General features: G+C 31.3%; 1 protein-coding gene across 5 annotated transcripts; it reads left to right on the plus strand.

Moving 5' to 3' along the window:
• Positions 1–216: 216 nt before the first annotated feature.
• On the plus strand, positions 217–12709 carry LOC130657257 (cerberus-like). 5 transcript variants are annotated; one of them, XM_057460236.1, is made up of 2 exons: positions 217–347; positions 12039–12709. In XM_057460236.1, the coding sequence occupies exon 2, from the start codon at positions 12044–12046 to the stop codon at positions 12491–12493; it is 450 nt and encodes a 149-aa protein (XP_057316219.1). In that variant the 5' UTR covers positions 217–347; positions 12039–12043; the 3' UTR covers positions 12494–12709. The 5 variants fall into 5 exon arrangements, with proteins under 5 accessions (XP_057316219.1, XP_057316222.1, XP_057316220.1 ...); XM_057460239.1 differs by lacking the exon at positions 217–347 and adding an exon at positions 1178–1682; XM_057460237.1 differs by lacking the exon at positions 217–347 and adding an exon at positions 4070–4273.
• The last annotated feature ends 8105 nt before the right edge of the window (positions 12710–20814 follow it).

Raw genomic sequence — 20814 nt, forward strand, 5'->3', positions numbered from 1 at the left:
CTAGTGGAGTCGTTGAAATAAAAAGTCACGCACATGCGGTAGTAAGCAAGAAATTATCTCGAATTTGGTAAACAAAAATAAATTATAATTTTCCTGTTATAATTTTTTCTTTCGTTTTGTCATTAAAAATCATTGCTTATCTGTTAAGTTCGACGTACGGTCACGATACAACAAGTTAATAGAAAACAAATCAGTATTAATATATTTAATTTTATTTACCGCAACATGCGTCATCAAGTAACGTGACATTTATATATTTGTCACAACAACTGTCCATCTTTACTAATTTTAACGATGTTGGCTTGCAAACATATTAAAAAAAATACAAATTAAAAAACTAAAAAAGGGTATGTACTATTTTGTATTTATTTTATACTAGCCGCAAAAGTGATGGAAATAATCCATATTCCAGAAACCTCTTTAAATTTATTATATATACTTCTCAACAGTTTTTTTTTATTTTGTAAACAAGTTTATAAACAAAATGACCTTGCCCATGTACTTTTCATGAAAAAAACTTGCATTCCATATCGCCCTAAAATTATGACGTTAAATTTAGTTGTTAGTTACCTTTCTCTTTAATAATATCCGTGGTACGTGGTGCTACAGAACGCATGAAGTAATATTAAAGATGCTCAAAATATTGGCGCCGGAAACACATAGGAAGGGCGAAACCCCGTGCTTTATTCAAGAAGCTAACAACTAGTTTAAAAAATTCAATTTCAAAACAAAAAGGGACTTGCTCAAACTCGTATTTGACAAATGACGGTAACTTTATTCGGAATAGCTGGTTACTTTGTAAATAATAACCATCCTGCACAATTAATCCGCTCCATATCCTTTCCCTGCCGGAAACCATACGTAGTCACGTAAGATACAGTAGTGATGACTCAAGAATGCGTCAATTATTTTTTCAGGTACAAGTGGTAATAAAGTGCAGCAAAAAAACAACAACAACAAAAAAAAAAAAAAAACAACGAAGTAAAATATATCATTTAAACTATTGTAAATTAGTCTGGGAGAATTGGGTATTACTTAGGCATGCGAGGAGTGAAGTAAAATATGCCTTGGTTTCATATGGTTAGCCATTATGAAATTGCTAAAATGTGGTATTTTTAAGCAGTGTTTCCAATTTTTCCCTAACGAATTGGGACCGCGAATATTATAAAAAAATTCAAATTCGGCCAAAATATAAATGGCCACATTAACTTAAAGTTCCTAAAGTTAAATCTATGGAAACCTTTTGATAGTTTTCTGAACTCCGTAAATAACCTTCCAAACATCTGGAAAACTTCATAATACATTTAAATTAAGCAATCTGAACGCCGACGAATAAATTCTTGTTCTTTTTCATTAAAAAGTATTATTATGTATTTTCCTGACTTTTTCTGATTGGTTTATATTTTCTTAGAGTGATTACGTCAAATATTTCTGTTCCTAAAGAAATAATATCACTCACGCTTATTATTAGTTTTTCTTAAGTTTAAACTTGGTCGAGATTAATGCTCTCTCTCTCTCACCATTAACACATTTTTTGTAAAACACGACCCCCAAACTAAAATGATATCGCTGCAGGAGGGAGTGAAACATAAAATCTTTTATCGTGCTGTGGATGCATTTACTCCGCAAGGTATAAGAGAAATTTTGGTATTTCTTTTCGAAGGAAAGAAGCCGCTGAATAGGTAAACATTTTTTTATTTAAACGTTTGCAAGTGGTAACGTTTAAAATGGAGAATGGTCATGGAGGCTAGGCTACTTGGTTGTTTGTTGGCTGTGCACGAATTGGGCAGGAAAATATATGTCTAAACCCCAAAAAATTATATAAACGATTAATTTGTATTTATTTTTCTTTCTCATTGTTTAAGATATTTATTTCCCTTTCTTGTTTCCATTCAATCAATGATAGCTAGCTACCTAGTTCATATGTTTATTTTTCCATTTCACCATTTTGTAAAAAAGCTGGAAAAAAGTATGCGCATATTTAGAAACAATCACATAAAATTTAAGTCACTGATATTTTGAATTTGAAATCAGCTGTCAATTTGAAGTTCAAACAACCATAGGTGAGTTTTCTGAACTCTTCTTGTTCATTTTATTATATGAATTTCAATATATTTTTTATTATTCCCGCCTTTAGTATGAAATAAGCAATGCAGTCCCTGATGAAAATGACCACAAAGTATAATAGCGCTTTTATGAAATTTTGCGATGGTTCTATTTAGAAATTTATTTACTTTATATATTTTTTTCTTTTAGGCGAGCTACATACATGGAGCGCTTACTTAAGTGTCTTTATTGACTTTTTTTTGAAAAAATTTGCAAGTTAAACAATAACATTTCTTCCATCTTATTTTAAAAGTTTTATTGTTTCGCGGCACTGATACTCTCGTTTGAACTTTTGTAAACAAATGTGTAATCAGACTATAAGACTACAGTCACGTTCCGCGATTTTGAACTCTCACTGAACCGTACACAAATCTCAAGAACAAGAGTTAACTGCAGATTTTCACGCCCAAGAGATTAGTTAAATATGAGTTTGCGCAAATTCCCAGGTAATAATACACACGACCCCAGCTAATAAATTCGCTTTTTTATATGAGTTAATCAAGAATGCAAAAAACAAGGGGTTCTGCATTAATAAGACAATGTCTTGATAACACGATATTTAAATAAAAAAAGGAATCTTTCTCATATCCCAAATTTCTCGCAAGAATTTTATATAGTACAGTGACAATTTTTAAGTATTCCAGACTAGCCTATATCTATATTATAGGTAGCTAAAGGTGCTGTGAGGAGCAACAGGCGAACTCTCGTGGATTTTATAAAATCTGTGATCCTTCGCCTATCAACTAATTAACTTAATTGTGGACGAACTGATGACATACTGTCGTTGTAATAAATAATAATTAAGGATAATTAAAAACTAGTAAATAATATAATTACAGCGTCAAATTGAAAAATAAGGCGTGATAAATTTTGGATAAGTACCTGAAGACATGCAAACTTTATTTTGTTTTACGTCATAACAATTTCAAGGTCTTGTATGTGGTTCTAAATGTTGTAACATTATTCAAATTAACTCCAGGATGATGTAATTAGTCACTAATGTATGTTAATTATTATTAATGACACGTTGATTAAATTTCCTTAATGAGTAGAAATTTTGTTTTAAGATTCTATCCAACATTTGAAAAGGTCTATAGATTCTTTATGGCACCAAGGATATTGGAGAAACCTAAAATGTTCAATTTAGGGTGTTGTACTTTCTTAGGCACTTAAACCCGTCGGGTGTTATTTTAATCATCAAAGCAATATCATGTGGTAGTTAAGTTGCACAATTCAATTTGAAGATTCATTAGGGGGACTTGAAATAGCAATTAGGATTCTATTTGACATGAAAACTAAAAAAAAAATTATAATTAAGGTTACGGAAGAGTTTTACCTTATTGCAAAGCTTTTTTGTGACGCATTTTTATTTTGTGGATATCGTATATATCGCATATAAGAGGGCACTTGATAGAATTTCTTAAGACCTATGGAAGCGGGTTTCCATTTAATTTAACGAAACTGACAGTAAGACATTATGGATGCCATTAGACATGAACGAGTTAGTAAAATACGTCGTTAATACAGCATGCGGTTAAAGCAATCGTCCAGGCGCGTGTTTTTGTTCAGATAATATTTTAATGATGTCTGTTGCCATAAAGAAGGCATTCTAAAATATAAATATTTTGGTTAAATAGCGTGTTACGTATGTTAAGCTTTTATGTCAAATGCGTTTCGTATCAACCCAAATGCTAAATGGATTATTGTTGCACAATACAATACTTTGAGAAATGAAGAATTATTTATATAAAGCTGCTACAGAAACTCGAGCTGGTGTTTTTTTAGTGAACCTCTCTCTCATACACCGTATATATTATCCTCTAAGTTAAAAACTACAATATAAGAAGAGCACCTTGAGGCCTAAAAACAGACCTAATGTTGTTGTATGACTAATGTATCCTGTGTCCGCAAGGGTGAATAAAATTAATGCTTAATTAAATTCTTAAACATTCAATGTTTAAAAATATCAAACGTGCTATATGTCACGTTTTTTACACGTTTCACTATTACACGCTAGACTTGCTTAGCGGATAAGGTTTTGGAGCTGAACGCAGGCTACCAGAACTTAAATTTTACTTCATGTTAGGCTAGCGTATATGCAAAAATAAGCTTGAATTCGAATGCAAGCTGTCATGTTGTGCACGAAGAGATTATTCTAAATGACATGGTAATTAGATAGAGTTAAATTTGTTTTTATTATATGCTGATTGCTGTATTTTGTCTAAAACCATATGATAGCAGCATTCTTTTTTGAAAAATAATGCTTTTTTGTGTAGTATAAGGACAGACGCAGGCGTAATGGTGACATTAATGCTAAAAATATGCTTACTTATATTTCGTTTAGCTTAGTCGTTACAAAAAGGTTTATGGCTAATATGTTTCAAACACTGATTTATCCTACATAAATAATTATAAAGAATAAAGAATTCTTTAACAACAGTGTCAAAGAGTTAAAAATTGAAGATATAGCTAATTTTAAGGAGATATCTAGGATGGATTTGATTTGATAGGATTTGATAGAATTTAATTTTTTTTACCGTGCTAGAAGAATTGCTAAAATACGAATATGTTCGAAAATGTTATAGGGAGTCGAATTATATAGTTTTGTATAGTCCAGTTATTCTAAAAATCACGATAATTTGCCCGAGGTCAATATGTAAAATGTTGCTGTTTCGTTAAAGCAAAGGTGTCTTGTTTGTAGCAGTATGTAGCTTAGTGATGTGCTTTGTTTTAAGGCTCTGTGGGTCCATGGCTCCATTGTCATAAGTATTCGGCTAAGAATGGTTTTTGTTGTGCTTCTGGTGAAAACGATGACTTGTTGAGCAGGTTTCACTGTGAATTAGAAGAGTCTTCGATTCTAAATAAGTACCACTTTCAGAGATCATCCTTTTGTTCAATAAATATAAGAAGCGGTTCACTCAAATTATCGTGCGCTCAAATGGGCGCACCTTAGAGTCCTAAAAACTTAATAAGCGCGCAGCCGCCTAATCGAGAAATTAAGCAAGTTAATATACAAGCCTCATGCTGAATAATTTGTGACGAGTTTAACAACATGTTAGCAAAAACATGACAACAACAGACATAAATTATTGCTGATGAAGGGCGGAGTTTTAAAAGTCTTAACCACAAGCAATTAAAAGTCGTTTTTATGTATGTAACACGCACGACTTGTCATATTCACTTGTCAGTGTTTTTTGAGGACATAGGACTATGGATTTTTTGATAAAATTCTTAGAAAATACTAATTTTTACTGACGTCAGTTTGCTTAAATTTTACAAATTTTCTTACCTGTTTCATAACGAGGACGTTATGGAAAGTACAGCTTGAGCTTATTGGACGTTGGTTACTCGGCCCACACCCCTGACAGCTGGCTACAGAGTACTGGCCATGTGATGCCGTTAGGTCATTTCAAGAAATAGCCAAAAAATTATGTATTATATTTATTAAATATTATGTCCAGATTGTAGTTGCATCGCCATTACACTAATTGAATTGTATAAAAAGGTAGCACCCTTCTTTTTAGTGTGACTTGGTGTGACTTGCAATCTTTTTACGATGCTTAGTGAAGCGAATCATTCAAAAAATACATTTATGTATTTAAACATTTTCTTCTTTATATAGTTATTATTGAAAACTATGTTAGCTATAAAATTTCAATATGATTACAACCGTATATTGGAATTGGATCACAACGAATGATGAATTCAGAATAAGCTTAATTCTGATCGCCGTTGAAGACTACATGTTTACAGTTTTAAGTGTTGTAATAATGTAAAATTAATTCCAGGATAAAGTCAATTATTTTAACGATTGATTAATGACATATTAACTAAGTATTAATTCTAACTTGGTTTGTCTTCTACCGCTGCTGCAAGAAATTTAATGATTTTTTTAAAGGCATTTGTTAAAAGTGCTTATAGTGCGTTGGATTTTGTTAGATTCTTGAGCAAGTAACTGGCAAACCGGTGTGCAAAGGGGTTCTTGCCTTTTTGCAATGAGGCTTGCGAACAGAGGTGCAGCCTTTGATATTTTACTTTGTAAGCTAACGCTATTTTATATTTAATAAGTGGCTCTAGGTTCTTAATCTAATCTCACTTATGTTGTATAGAAGTTTGTTTTAGAAAAACAAACTATTATACCAACAAAACCATGACATTTGGCCTTAACCTGGAAAATTTCTAATCTTGCCTATAAAAGTGATATTTCCCCATGTAAAATTTTATGCATATTCTTTTCTTATTTTTCCAAGCCTTACTTATAAAAAAAGGTTAGCTAATGGTATTATTCTTGCCGGTAAGTATTTTTGTGGGTAAAAAAAATACATTTAACAACTATCTATATTATAATACCCGTAAACGTCTGTCTGTCTCTCACGCAAAATAGTAGCTTAGCTGCGCAAATAGCGAAACACACGCAATGCGGTACAAAAAAGGACTTGCGAACACGTGGATTTTTCCACGGGTTAACGGCTAGTTAATTTAACTACGTCAATTTTTGGAAGAAAAGCCAATAAATTATTCACTAAATACAGTTTTAATAAACCATTGTTATGATTTTATCGACTTAACTATCTTCTTTGACTGAAATTGATCTTGATTTCACACCAACATAAAATTGCGTAAGTTGGCATTTCTTCATTTTTGTCGCGGAAAATAATTTTTCGCAAATAGTGTCTTAAATATTATTTTGCGGAAAAGCACGAAGAAAAATACGTTGCAATGCTAGTACAAATAAGGTATTATATATTCTTGACAATATAATCGTGACAATGTGATGTAGAAAGTCGCTCAGTTCTAACTTTTTCTCCTCACCTTTAAAATTTCTATATGCACCATATCCCACTTCCGACAAAAGTTAGAATTGAATATGTATAACATTAAAGTAATATAAACCGGCGTTGCATACACTTTTTGTGATTATTTATTTATCACTTTTATTCATTAACATACTCTCGATTATAAAGGACCAAAACATAAGTTCGAGTTATTGAATACTAGGGTTTTCTGCTCGATAACTCAAAATGATATTTTTTTGTTATTTTTTTTTACTTTTTAATGTCAAAGAGAAACAAAAATATGCCCTGCAAAAACATGTTTTACTGTCATTTGAAATTTATTGGAGAACAAAAGTTTGCATCTATTTTACATGAGCAATTTAGTTGTTTAAAAGAAAAACGTTAACTTGATTTTTTCTATACATTTTTTCGGAGTTCCACTCATCACAATTATCTTGACTATAATAGCTCGATTTAGCTAATATTCCAGTTTGCGGGGTTTGATTATCAAGTGATTTTTATGAAAAAAAGCAATAGCGGGGAATTTAAGAACAGTTCCAATTACTGGAAGTTCAAATTCTCAGAGGCTTAAATTGTCAGGATTTTATTAAAAAAATTTATAATTAAAGTTGAGGCTATGGACGGCTGTGATATGAGGACAAAATAAGAGCAATGACAGGACTTAGATTTTATTAATTTTTTTCCATTTTTTCTGTAAAAACACAGAAAGAAACATGAGCAAATACATGTTTTAAGGTAGAAACGTTTAAAGTCAATTTTGTAGTACTTGTATAAAAAAGTATAAATGTGGATGACAAAATTAAATGATAAAGAAAATGAAGTTTTTCATTTAAACATCTTGCCCCAATTAAATTAATGAGACAGTGGCGGATTGAACAAAAAAAGAGAGATTTCCTTTCTGCATTTATTTTTTTTCATTTAGCACGTATTTTTGCATCAATTGACCATAACGAGTCGCATTCTCTTTTTACAGCTTAACCTTTTTACACTTAACCCGTTCTTCAAAATAGCAATTTGGATCATTGTTACTATATCAACAATAAAAATTGTATACTAAATCTCATTTCTCTATTTCTAATCAATTTTTGTTATCTATACGTTTGCAAGTGAGATTTTTCACACTGGAATCATATGTTTAATTCTAGTGTGAAGACAACGTGAGACTAGTTCCGTTGCCTGACTAAGCAGGTATAAATAAACTAACTAACTGAATTTTTGTATATTTTATCATTTGAAAGTATACGTTATATAAAATTTAAATTTAAATTTTAACTTCAAACACAAAAAATGAATAACTCAGTAAATATATTCTGGTTCTCACTGTTAGAATAAGAAGGTTAAATTACCTCTTTCAAGAAATCTGTCGTGAATAGAAACAAAAATGTTATTAATGCTCCTTGTCTCCGTTGTGTCAGTAAGAACGCATATTTGCTTACGAAACTTCAAAGAGTTTGTATGGTTTGATACTTGTCATACCATACTACAGGTAACGGTAATCAAATCATTTTATATCTTCCGCAGGACATTGTTAGTTATACACTATGGAATACACTCTTCGAATACGATGTCCAAGTGTAATATCAATCGTCTTCTTTCTCTGTCTCCTAACCCTGTTTTTTCTCCATGCAGCCGTCTGCCTAGTAGTGGCTTCGGCCTTGCAGGAAGCGACAATTAAATAGAATAGAAGAAAAGGTATTCCAGATTCACTGAGTAACTTTCTCTTTAGTTAGTATTTCTTCTTAAAAACCTGATTGTAATCCGTTATTAAGTTTTGAGTTTAAGTGTAACTTAGTTTCCAAAATAGTAGCTATTGACAATACAAGGCATATTTCAAGTAGACATTCTCAATTGTACCATAAGAATGTGCGCTAAGTAAGAGAGACTAGCCTGGTTTATGAAGAGAATAATAATAAAAACGTAGAATATTGTTAGGGCCTTACTGATACGTAAAATGTCAAGATGTCTTAGGCTAGCCATTCTTACAAATGATGTCAGTTTCGCATGCGCAAATGGTAATTTCAGTGGATCTTGTTGATCCAATTTCTACAAAGGTTGACTCACAACAGATAATGAACTTTGGATTGGCTTTTGATCTGTGAGTCACCCTTAGCAGTCTACTTAAATTGCAGTAATCTATCTAAAAACAGATAGCTCTGCAAAACTTTCTCACGAGTCATAGCGGTAAGCTAACGTAAAATAATGCTATTTTGTGCAATGCAAATTGAGTCATTTTAATAAAATTAATCCTGATCGACGTAAACACAAATAGCTAACATTATTGCTAAAAATATATCTCTCTGATCACAATAATAGACTTTTAATATCTATTGTAATGATAACAGCTGTTGCAGCAACACAGCATTTGCCTATGAAGACATTCAATCTATTCCTAGAATAGTTTTGCAACTTGCATTTCATAAATTATACGTTGTGGTGTTTCTAGGGAACAGTTGTTATAGTTTTACTAAATTCATACAAGTGATAAAAAACAAGATGAAACCATCTTTTACTATACTATAAATGACGCCGGTTGTTATACAACATTGGAAGCCACTTGCGCAAAGGTTTGTTTATTATTGCAGTGTGGTGCATCAAAATCTTAAAAACGTTTTCTTATCTAATGGGGTAAATTGTTGAGGAACTGGAGTGTTTTGTACATACTATGCTAGCTTTCTAGTCTATTGTACTAGTAAAGTATGAATTCAACCTGTCTAGAATATCCTTGAAACAAATTCTCTCTAAGAAAAATAAAGTTAAAGACGTAATAAAGGTTATACGTTACAAATGGCCATAGTTACCTATTTTATATTGTTTTTTTCTTTAACTACTACCTGTACTTGCTATTGGAATGAATTTATCAATGAATACTCGTTTGATTAGGAAATAGTATATTTAACGACGTCAGTGGGATCACAAATGACGTTTTGAGTATCGTTCACCTTTATTGTATAGCATAGGAAGGCGCATTACCTTAAAAATGTTAAAAAACATATCAAGCGTAATAATGTTTTGAATTTTAAGTTTGATAATGGGAATTATATTATCAAAATATTTCCTCTTTATTAATTCATCATTCCATTAACTTTAATTAATCATAAAACGCCAAAATAATTTCCGATATCGATAACCGTTGCTGAAATAATAAGATTGCATGGATTCTGGAATATAGCCCTTCCTTTTAGGATATCATTCTTGCAGTTGTTAAATGTTTACGTGGTAACTACATGCGTACGCTTTTCCTGTTTTTTTAACGTAATCAGATCCGTGATAGATTAGCCACAGAGTCAGGCACAACATATGGAAAAATTATATTTTTTCTGTTTGCCTAATCTAATTGAAAACATTACTCCTGAATACTTGTAGATTTTTAATTTTAATTATGTACAGCGTACGTAATAGTTACAAACGACAGGTTGGGCAACAACAGCAAAAACAAAACACATAAACAAATCGAAAGAAATAGAAACACAAACCCTTCTTCCGAAAATAACAATTAGTTGCGGTTGACTAAATTTAGCCACATAAGACAGCAAAAAATTCTAAAGAAAAGCCAAAATCATTTCCGCACTTCGTGATATTTTTTTCTTTTTACTTTCTACCACATCCAAAAAGCATTTAAATCTTCAGCATAAATTGCATGGTGACGCACACTGTTAAAATAGAACTCCTCCAAACAGTACCAAATTAGCAGATCTCAGTGGAGAAAGATTTTTCTATGCTGTAGGAATCTAAGTCTAACATGGCTAAACCATGGTATACCTCCTTTGTTAAAAGCAGAACAAATTGACTGAAAATTCTTTAGAAAAAAACAACACAAGGATAAAGCTAGTTTAAAAGAAAACTGGGAAAAACTTTCGTAAACAGCAGAATTTGGAAGTAGAATTTAATCAAAGGCAACTGTTCAAGTCGCCAACCAACGGAATAGCGATTATCCAATCTTTGCTATAACATACTTCCTAAATTACAACATTCACATCACTTTACTATCCAAACGGAACATTTTACAGAAATTGATACTTTCCTTAATCATGATATTAAAATTCCCTAAATGAACAACTACATTCCAGCTCAGAACGAAATGCCTATGTAACGATTGCCTAAAAACTTGCTCTTTTATTAAGACCTTAAACTGTGTTAGAGCAATGATAAACATATAATATTAAACATATTATATTAGTAATAATTTAATTCTCAATACAGAATAAGTCCACTGAATAAAATTAGTCAACAATATTTAATATAAAACGTTGCATGTTTTACCAAATCATCTCTTGGAAAGTATGTCATTTGACATTGACCTAACTCACAGGTGTAATTGAAGATTTCCCTAATTCTATAATATTTGGCACTGATTATTGTTGTTAACTTGAAAATAATGCAATGCACAAGTCAACCGACAAGACTTCAAAAGTACAGTGATTGTGTCAATTTCCTGCCCCTTTTAAGACGTGATAAGTAAGCGTCATTAGCGATAATTAGGAAGAGACATGCTCTGACCATGTGCGTCATTTGGCGAAGGCTCGTCTGACCCGTGGTATCACTTTCGATATCGCGCAGCGCCCTTCTGTTATGGTAAATTTGTTATGCTGGTATCCTTAGTTATCATGTTAATGACAAAGACAAGTCTGTCGTCTAATTACATCATCAAAGAACATTACGGAGATGGAAATATTCATGTTTCAAAATTAAGACAAATTAAATCAGTTCTTAATTCCTTGTTAACAAGCTCTGTTGAATCCTTTGTATTCGACAACAATAGAGTAATTAAAATTAATGGGCACCTCGATAATAAAAGATGCAGCGACTGTGGGATAATCCACATTCGAAAAAATCATAAATCTAGTTCACACCAAATTTCAAACACCAGAAGCAAGGTAATTTGATTGACAGTTTCTATGACTTGTTAATAAACGTTAAGTTTATTTAACGTTGTGTACATGTTATTATCCTTCTAATCAACGAAATATACAAAAATAAAAATAACATGAATGCTTTTATCAGTGTATGCTTTTATAACGGATAGCTGTGTTAGTTGAGGCGACAATTAGTTTTTTATCTTATTGCGGAATGTTTGTATTAACTTTCATATGTATTCTTAACCGCGTCAATTTTAATATAGCTTGTTTACTGTTTTAGGAAATATGATGTGGAGTTACATGCTTTGTTTTGCTTGCTATGCAGCAATACTATTTAAAGTAACAGCTACGAGGAAACAAACAGAACACGATCTGTTGTTAAGTCAAGTTGCTGCGAAGATTTCCGCTGATGGATTTGTGTCCGAAAATAGCAGGAAAGCATTATCCTTGTTGATGTCGGTAAAAGGGATTGAATGTCATGGTGTGCATTTTAAACAAACAGTCAGACATGAAGATTGTGCTACTCAGTTGATATCGAACAAAATATGCTTCGGCTCATGCTTTTCAAAAACAAAACCAATTATCGTTGGTCAGAAATTATTTCCACCTGAGATTAATACTTGCAGTCCAGGACATGTCATTGAAAGGAATGTGACAATGTCCTGTCCGAACGGAAAAAACTACACAGAGGCAGTGAAACTGACGAAACGTTGCTCCTGTGAGATTAGAGTTTAGTAAATGGTTTTGTGAGAATATGTAAAAAGTGTTATCATGACCTGGTCACAACATGTACGAAACATCGTAGACCATTGTACCTTGCAACATGAAAAGCTGGCATATTTTGTAATTTTTGTGTGTGTGTTTTTTCTTCTTATTTTTTTCAATATTTTGTTTATTTTATTCAAAATTGTATAATATTTTAAAGTTTAATAGCAACCAAGTATATCAGAACATTTCTTCTGCCCCTTTAGATTCAATTACAATTTTTGTTCGTCAAATTTCATTTTTCTTTGATGTAATAGGATTTCAGAATTTGAAATCGACTATTCTTATTGATTCAACACTTTATATAAATTTAAATGTCATTTAGCTATTGAATGATTTCCGCTCTTACACTCCAAAAAATACTTTGTCAAAAACCGCATTTGTTCATTCACAAAGCCATGAAATTGTCTGGCAAAGGATAAATTTAATTCAAAGGACAACAGGAAGTAACAAGGAAATTTTGTCAGATTACTTTTAACAGAAATATTTTAAAGGGAATTACTGAAAAAATGACGCCCATGTGGCTGGGAAAGAATAATGAAAGGTATCTATTGCAAACAACAATACCAATAATCAAGATTGGATTGATTTGTGATATCTTCGTCACCTAGCTGTAATCTGTAACAACTTGTTTTCTTCTATAGAATCTAGACACAGTGTGTTTAGGACAAGGTAAAAACGAAATATAAAGCCAACAAAAATTCATCAAGAAAACTCTTTTACGCGTCTATAAGCTCAGAAAATTTAATCCATCCGCCATCTTCAATTCCTATAAAAATTAAGTCAGGTCCGTGAGATTAAGCTCAAACAAAGTTTAAATCTTTTTTTATTATTTTCTGTATGCTTTAGAAAAAAGGAAACAGGTTGATCGTAATAGCTGTAAAATGAATCCCTACACAAAGAATATTGTGTTTGTTACAAGAAGAAGATTCCCAATTTTTAGACTTAACATTTGTACAAATTACTTTTTTGTCTTTTGTACTTCTATTTTTGTTTTGTTGAGGTTTTCCTGTCTGTAGAGAAAGTGTAAATGATCTTAATTTCTACTGTGATCAAGAGGGGAAGTATCATGTTAGCCAAACATGGTTCAGAAATTAAAGTTTCTCCTTCATTTTCCGTTTTGCGGGATCCGTCTGTTTTTTGTTTTTGTTTCGTTCATTTGATGATAAGCAAATCTTAAAAGTTTTAAAATGTGATAACTGTTAAAAGTTAAAAAAAAGTCCGATCTTGCTTTCATAAACAGCTTTCTTTTCTAAGCAAACAAAATTAAAAGGCTAGACGCAAGTTTGTTTAAGGTTCTGAAAATTACAGACCCATCTGTCGCTCACCTTGTTTGTTGACTACTATATACTTGAGCAGACCAAACTCACCTGTTTGGTGGTGCCCCAATGGAAATCAAAATTCAATTTAGGTTTGGCGTTGTAGGAAGCTTGCTTGTCGTTTTTCTGCTTACAAATTGCTTCGTTTTGTAGGGATTTTCTTAAAAATTGGACCTCAAGTTGCTTTTTAAAAAACAAAGCGTTTATTGAAAACGTCACATAAAAATATATAAAACTTCTTACAATTAAAGCAAATAAAATTGATTAGTTTTCCCCTAATTAATACTTAAACAACAAACAATTACAAGTAAAGGTAATCTAATTAGTTTAAATGTGGCTGGTGGTGATTCCCATAGCGACCAACAAATGTCAGCTTTTTTAATTTTTACAAGTCACAGTATATATTTTTATACACCCACGTGATAATACAACATTAAATTTGTCGATGTCAACAAATTAACGAATTAGGTTAAGCCCCTCCTACCTAGAATGATAAGAACAAAGAGAAAGGGAAACGAGTTGTTATAATACAAATCTGAGTTGTTGTTCTTTATCAGACATGACTGGACATTTGCATTTAGAGTGTGATCATTAACATTATTTTTGCGGACGTTGTCACATACTTAAAGATTATTGAATTCTTGCAGTACTTAACTCTTTTAGAACAAAAAAATAATAATAATAAGAAACAAACAAACACACACAAAAAACACAAGCAAGTTAATAAAAACTGTCTAAGCAGGTATCTAATAGGTACGTTGTTTCGTTTAAATATCAGAAGTCTAACAATTCTTTTAATTTTAAAATTAACTTTTATTTCAATTCCAGTAGTGAAGTTTGCTCACTGGTAGGTTAAAATTTTCGAACATAATGACTAACCAAAAAGACTTTTTCACTAAACTTGCTACAATTGTAGTACAACAGTCAATCAGACCAATGGGAATAGTACTAATTTTGGGTAACGTCATCCAGCGATTTTAACTGATTTTTTTTGTAACTGGGAGAATTTCATTAATTGCACATCAACAGGTAAACATATACATAAGATCCACAATGATGTAAATTTAGATAACAATCCTCTGTGGATTGCTGTATCAGTATGTTTTAATTTTTTGGCTCTTCTGCACTGATCAGAGTTGAGGAACTCGCAAAGTTTGGTTACCATTGGATACCTATGCCATACCTTCGTGCTCACTCGCACTTTTTTGGTCACCTTTAATACTAATCTGTCATAGGAGATAAAAGTTCTCCACAGGTGCTAAAAAGTGTATATATGTACTTTATTTTCTTTGATTTTAAAAGTCAACCGTAGAAATTCATAAGTTTAACTTCCTGTAATATTATTTTATATTTTGCAAAGTGTGATTTTAAACAATAAAAGGGACTAAAAATTAAAAACTGTCTTCTTAAAGGAGAGGCGAACAAAAAATTATTTTGTGGCAACCAGAAAATAAATTTTAAGCTAGAGAAAAAAATTATAGATTTTTAAATTCTAAAACCTACAAGGATGGCACTATAATAACAAATAAATAAATACATTTCACAACTAAGTATCTATATATCTTTCTAACAACATTTTTACAGAATTTTCATTGCTGTATGGGGTGAAAATTAGTAGGTTTTAAATGTACTTTCCAGTAAACTTTAAAAATAGCATCTTTTACTTGAGATAACCAAGAATATTTTACATACTATAGTATAACAGCATTTCATAACCTTCGTTTAAACTTCTTTAAACTTATAAAATATCTGTAATAACCAACAACAATATTTTTTTCATGTTTTAAGTCTCTTTTCCACACCATACTGCGAGCTTCGAACGATCAAGTTTGCTTTGATGAAATGGCGCCAAATTTAAATAAATGTACAGACCAAAAACATTCAACAACAAATCGAACGCGCAATATGATGACTTCATCTTTATTCACGAATCTTTGCTTTCTTTATTTTTACTCACAAAGTAAATATCAATTTGTTCGGTAGCTAGTATAAAACAATAAAAATATGTTCGTCACATGTTATTAAACATTTTTTGCTATTTTGATTTAACTTTTTCTTGATTCATTATTTTGATCATATTGACCTGTGACCATCACATTAAGGAGAAATATATACCATTGTTTTTTAATTTAGCCACCCGCTTGCAAATGTGTAAAAATACTCAATTATAAATAATTCAGCACTCACGAAGATGTAAAGAAAACTTTTTTTTTTGTATTATGGTTTTAGGTGAAAATTTACCGTTTTTATATCAAAATCAAAACATTCTTAGTCTTTGCTTCAACACGTTTTTTTTTTATATAATAGGTAAAACATTTAAAGTAATTTATTTTGGAGCAGATCAAGCCAGTCGGTCTTCAAAATAAGGGGCGGCGCCACTAGGGAAAAATAATGGCGCCGTCCTTGAAAATCAACACTGTCATCATAAACTTTTTTCAGCAGCCGTGCCGTGCACAGTTTGTCTCTCCTTTAAAATTATTAATTATCAAATTATTAATTATCTCACATTTTTACTTATAATAAACTTTTAATGTTAATAAAGTGACTCACATGACATGTATAAGCATCCGTCGTAGGCTTAAATTTGCTCATTTTTTAGGCATGTTAAACATTATGCGAAACCTAAGAAAATGTTGTGAAGTTTTTATGTATTTTGCTTTATAAATAGTTTTTTCTTTTTCTTCTTTATGTCTGAATTAACCAGTATGTAGTGAGATTTAAGTTATAATTACTGATTTTCAAGATTCAAATGTAATATTTTTTTTCAAATACTTGCCTACTTGGAGCCTGATCATGTGTTTTTCATAATCATATTTCAATAAAACTTTTTGCCATTAAGCATAACTCAGAAAAAAATACTTTTCACAAGCATTCGTTCGCTTTCAGTGCGGGAGGTCTTGGGTTCAAACCCCGGCCGAGTCATGCCAGAGACTATAAAAGTGTGAATCTAACCTTTCTGCTTAGCGCTCAGCATGAGAATAGGATTGATATCTTAGGCGGTTGTCTAGTTGAGCGATTGCTGTGCTTGCACGACTTTCGTAGCTCAAATGGGAGCTTTAAATACGCTAGGACCCCCTTCGCAGGACCCTCGTTGATAGCAGTACCAATAGGAACTGAAGAGGCTATCCTGGGTAAATAATAGTAATAATAATAATAATAATAATCCTAATTTCATTTGCAATAAAAAACCATGCAATAATTTGAAGAACCTGCTCTTAAACACAGACTCGTCACAAAAGATTAATTCCTATAATTAGGAGAACGAACAGAAACTATTCTAAGAAGGGTAAACAAAAGCGTGTTATTTTAATCACAATATATAGTTCTACTATCAGCGACGAATTTTATGCAGTTCTTGGCGAGTCAATATAATACACCTTTCTCGAATTAGTTTTGTTTAATGTACCGTTTTTAAATATGGTCACCTAACTATTTTTGTTTGTGATACAAGAGTTGATAGCTCGCATTTGACATTATATGGAATCCGATTTAAGTTCTTGTTTGAAGTTAAATTCAATATCTAATGTAAAAAATATTTAAAAACTTATTTCTAAGAAAAAGAGGCATAAACAAAAAATTTTGGGCAACATTTTTGTGATTAGGTGCCATGAAAAAAAATGTTGGCGATCAAAAACATTTTTATAAAAAATTATAATTTAAATATTTTACAAAAGAAAAATGATGACAGAAAAATGTTTTAATTTTATTTATTTATATTTTTACGGTTTAATATATACTTTGATATATACTTTGTGAAAGTATATATCAAACAAACATGTATATGGAAAAAATACATTCTCGTCTTGTTTTACAGAATTAGGGTTAAAATCACAAAACATTGCCTAAATTAGGATACCCAAAGATTTCCCTTCATCCATAATAACACTCACAAATTTTTGTACAATAAAAAAAAAATTGAAAATTTCTACTTTTGCGGATGATAAAAAATGCAATGTGCAATGCGTAAATTTTTCAAAAAAAAGAATTTTAAATTTTAAAATTGCGGACATAAAATTTCACATATTTGTAACCAGTCCATCATTAAAAATCAGACATAAACCAGGATTAAGGAGAAATGTGTATCGTGCTAAAATCATAAGCTAAAAATATTAGCGGTCTTGCCACAATTTAACTGTTTGATCAGATTTTCTAATTTCATCTTTTTTTAACTTACTTTTTTATTAAAATTCTCTTAAATTTTATTTCTCAAAAATTCAAAGAATGGTTGTGACCACCTCTGTAACAGCATCTAAACGATTGTAAATTTATTTAAGAAGTGACTTGCCATTGAATAATCCTTTTATAGGTATATTGAAGGTATACAATCTCATTTTATTAAACAATTATTTTCCTGTTTAAACCAAGCGTATATATAATAAATACTTTATATTTTGCTGAACATTTTCTGCTAAAATTCTGTTCACTGCTATTTCAACAAAAAATTAAAAAATGAACAAATATAATATTTTTCGCAGGAATAAACTTTTACGAGGTTGCTTCAAAATTTTTCAGAAATAAATACCATTTGCGACTCATAATACTTTAAACGCCATGATTGTTTACATTTAAATACTAAATACAATCTATTGCGGAAAAACATATATCTCTGATAATTGAACAAGCACAGTCCATCAGGTGACCAGATTTATCTCAAAGAGCTCTGGGGTCGAGAATGGGATATTCAATAATCTCATTACATGTTAATCATCATTATTAGAAGGACATTTACATTATTAAACTATTAATTTAGAAAAAGTATATACCTGAAGAAAAGAGGGTATATATCACTATATGTGTGATTCGAAACGACTTTTAACCACTACGAAGCATATTCAGAATGGAATTTGGGCAATTTCATGTAGCCATGTGTTTAACCCTTTCAGTAGTGGTGACATAAAGGGCGTGCTATCTGAGTTACTATTTTGAAAAAGCTATACCTCCATATCTAGTGACTATTGAACACTATAGATCAGTTTTTCGAAAAGTAGACTAAATTTCCTACAAGATTCAGTGGTTTTGAAGCCGCCCTTAATTACCCTTTTTTCTAACAATGTACAATTTTTTTTGTTGCGAAAGAGTTATCAAAAAAGATAAAACACATTTTAAACTAAAATCTCCACGAACCGCGCTGACAGCTGACAATGTGGTCAGCCTTAAGTTATATCACACAACAGATTTGATTCAAGTGATTGTGCGGTTTATAACGTTGACAAAACAATATCAGCAAACAACATAACTTTTGATGATGCACTAAACCTAAAATAAAGTTTCACGAGAATGCAACAAATGCCCGAGGCAAATTCAGATTTTATCATATTAAAAAATACTATCTCAATTTTTTAACCGATAATATGGCATTTTTTGTTGCTGCCATAGTAAATGACACAATTTAGCTTAACTCATATCTTTGCTAAACAAAGGTTTTCAACGGCTAAAATAATTATACACAAACTAACTAATATGAAGAAACAATAAAGCAATAGGAAAACAAACAAAAAAGCAACAGGGTGCACGCACACAAAGAAAACAAAAAGGAGCTGGTCACATTAACGACAACTAAATTTGGTCATCCAAAAAAAGGTTGTGACAGAATGGCTGACCAACAACCAAACTATAGCCTAAGTGTGGCCAGAAAATGCAATTAATGGCACTAACATAAATGATATGATACAAAAATATCTCATAATTTATTATTAGATATTTTTGTATCATATTATTTCTCCAGATAAAGTTTATATTCTTTAATTGCATCACGACTTATTAAACATCGAGTTGAGAAATTTAGTTTCCCCCGGCTTTCACGACCCTATAGTGACATTTGAAACGTGTCAAATTTTTCGGTATGTTCAAAGTACTTATCCATGAAAATCTTGTTAAAACAAACAATAAAGATATGTAATGTCTCGCCTGCAGTGGTGACATTACAGACCCATTCAAAAAAAACATATTTGAGCCCCATGAGTTAGACCTGCCTCAAAACAGCAGAAAACAAACTTCTTGTGTTCCTGTCTATAAGTGCTGATATCTTATTGCGTAGAAGACATATTGTATGAATATTCAGACATATATAATGCACATATAAAAATGCTACAGTACACCCGCTAATTAGAGCCAGCAAGAGATCGGAAAATATGTTCGAATAAACGAAGGCAAAATTATGCAGCAATAAATGTAGCTAAGGGTTTGCAAACGGCCAAGAAATTTATTCAAAATAGTAGAATTAAGGACATTGAAAGTCAGGATTAACTTTGAAGCATTTGTATTTAACATTTTCTTAATTAATTACAGAAAATTCGTCACACATTTATTTACAATGCATTGTATATTTTTCGATGCAAATCTAAAACTTTTGTCACCAAAAAAAGTAATTAGTAATCTACTTGATGCGCAGACATTTTGGAAAAAACCAAATTAGATTTAATTAAAAATAATAAAAGTTTCATTACAGGGGCAGTAGTGTCTGGCACGATTTTATTTTAAAAGCACGAAAATACGTGAACAATAGCATAATTAGTGGAAAAAATCCACTTCGTTGTTTATTAAACATTCTGTTCCCAAACGGGTGGGTTGATCCATCTTTAAGAAATTGGTACTATTTTGCTTCCAAGTGGTGCGTAGTTATCCACGCAGAAGACTACATTACTTATTTTCAACCGTGTTCTTGTTATTTGCCCTGGAATCATGTTCTTGTTATTTGCTCCGAAATTAAAGAAGTGTAGTGTAGATGTGGTTTCATTATTTTAAATTAAGCTGTTGACGTTAAATTAAAGTTATCAACGTCGTGACGTGTCGATAAACATTTAAGACATGCCTTTTTCGGTCACTTCAAAAAAATTGAACGCAAACATTAAAGAAGAGGTAAACTGCGCATTGCACGGCTTCTGACTAAAAGTTCATGATGGCACTGTTGATTTTGAAGAACAGAGCAACTCGCTTGGTCTGATTTATAATAAATCAATTTACATGTTACGG

This window comes from Hydractinia symbiolongicarpus, chromosome 9 (assembly GCF_029227915.1).
Source record: "Hydractinia symbiolongicarpus strain clone_291-10 chromosome 9, HSymV2.1, whole genome shotgun sequence".
Lineage (NCBI taxonomy): Eukaryota > Metazoa > Cnidaria > Hydrozoa > Anthoathecata > Hydractiniidae > Hydractinia > Hydractinia symbiolongicarpus.

Bases quoted from the DNA above. Each gene is read 5' to 3' on its own strand.
- LOC130657257 (XM_057460236.1), top strand. From the start codon at position 12,044: ATGATGTGGAGTTACATGCTTTGTTTTGCTTGCTATGCAGCAATACTA.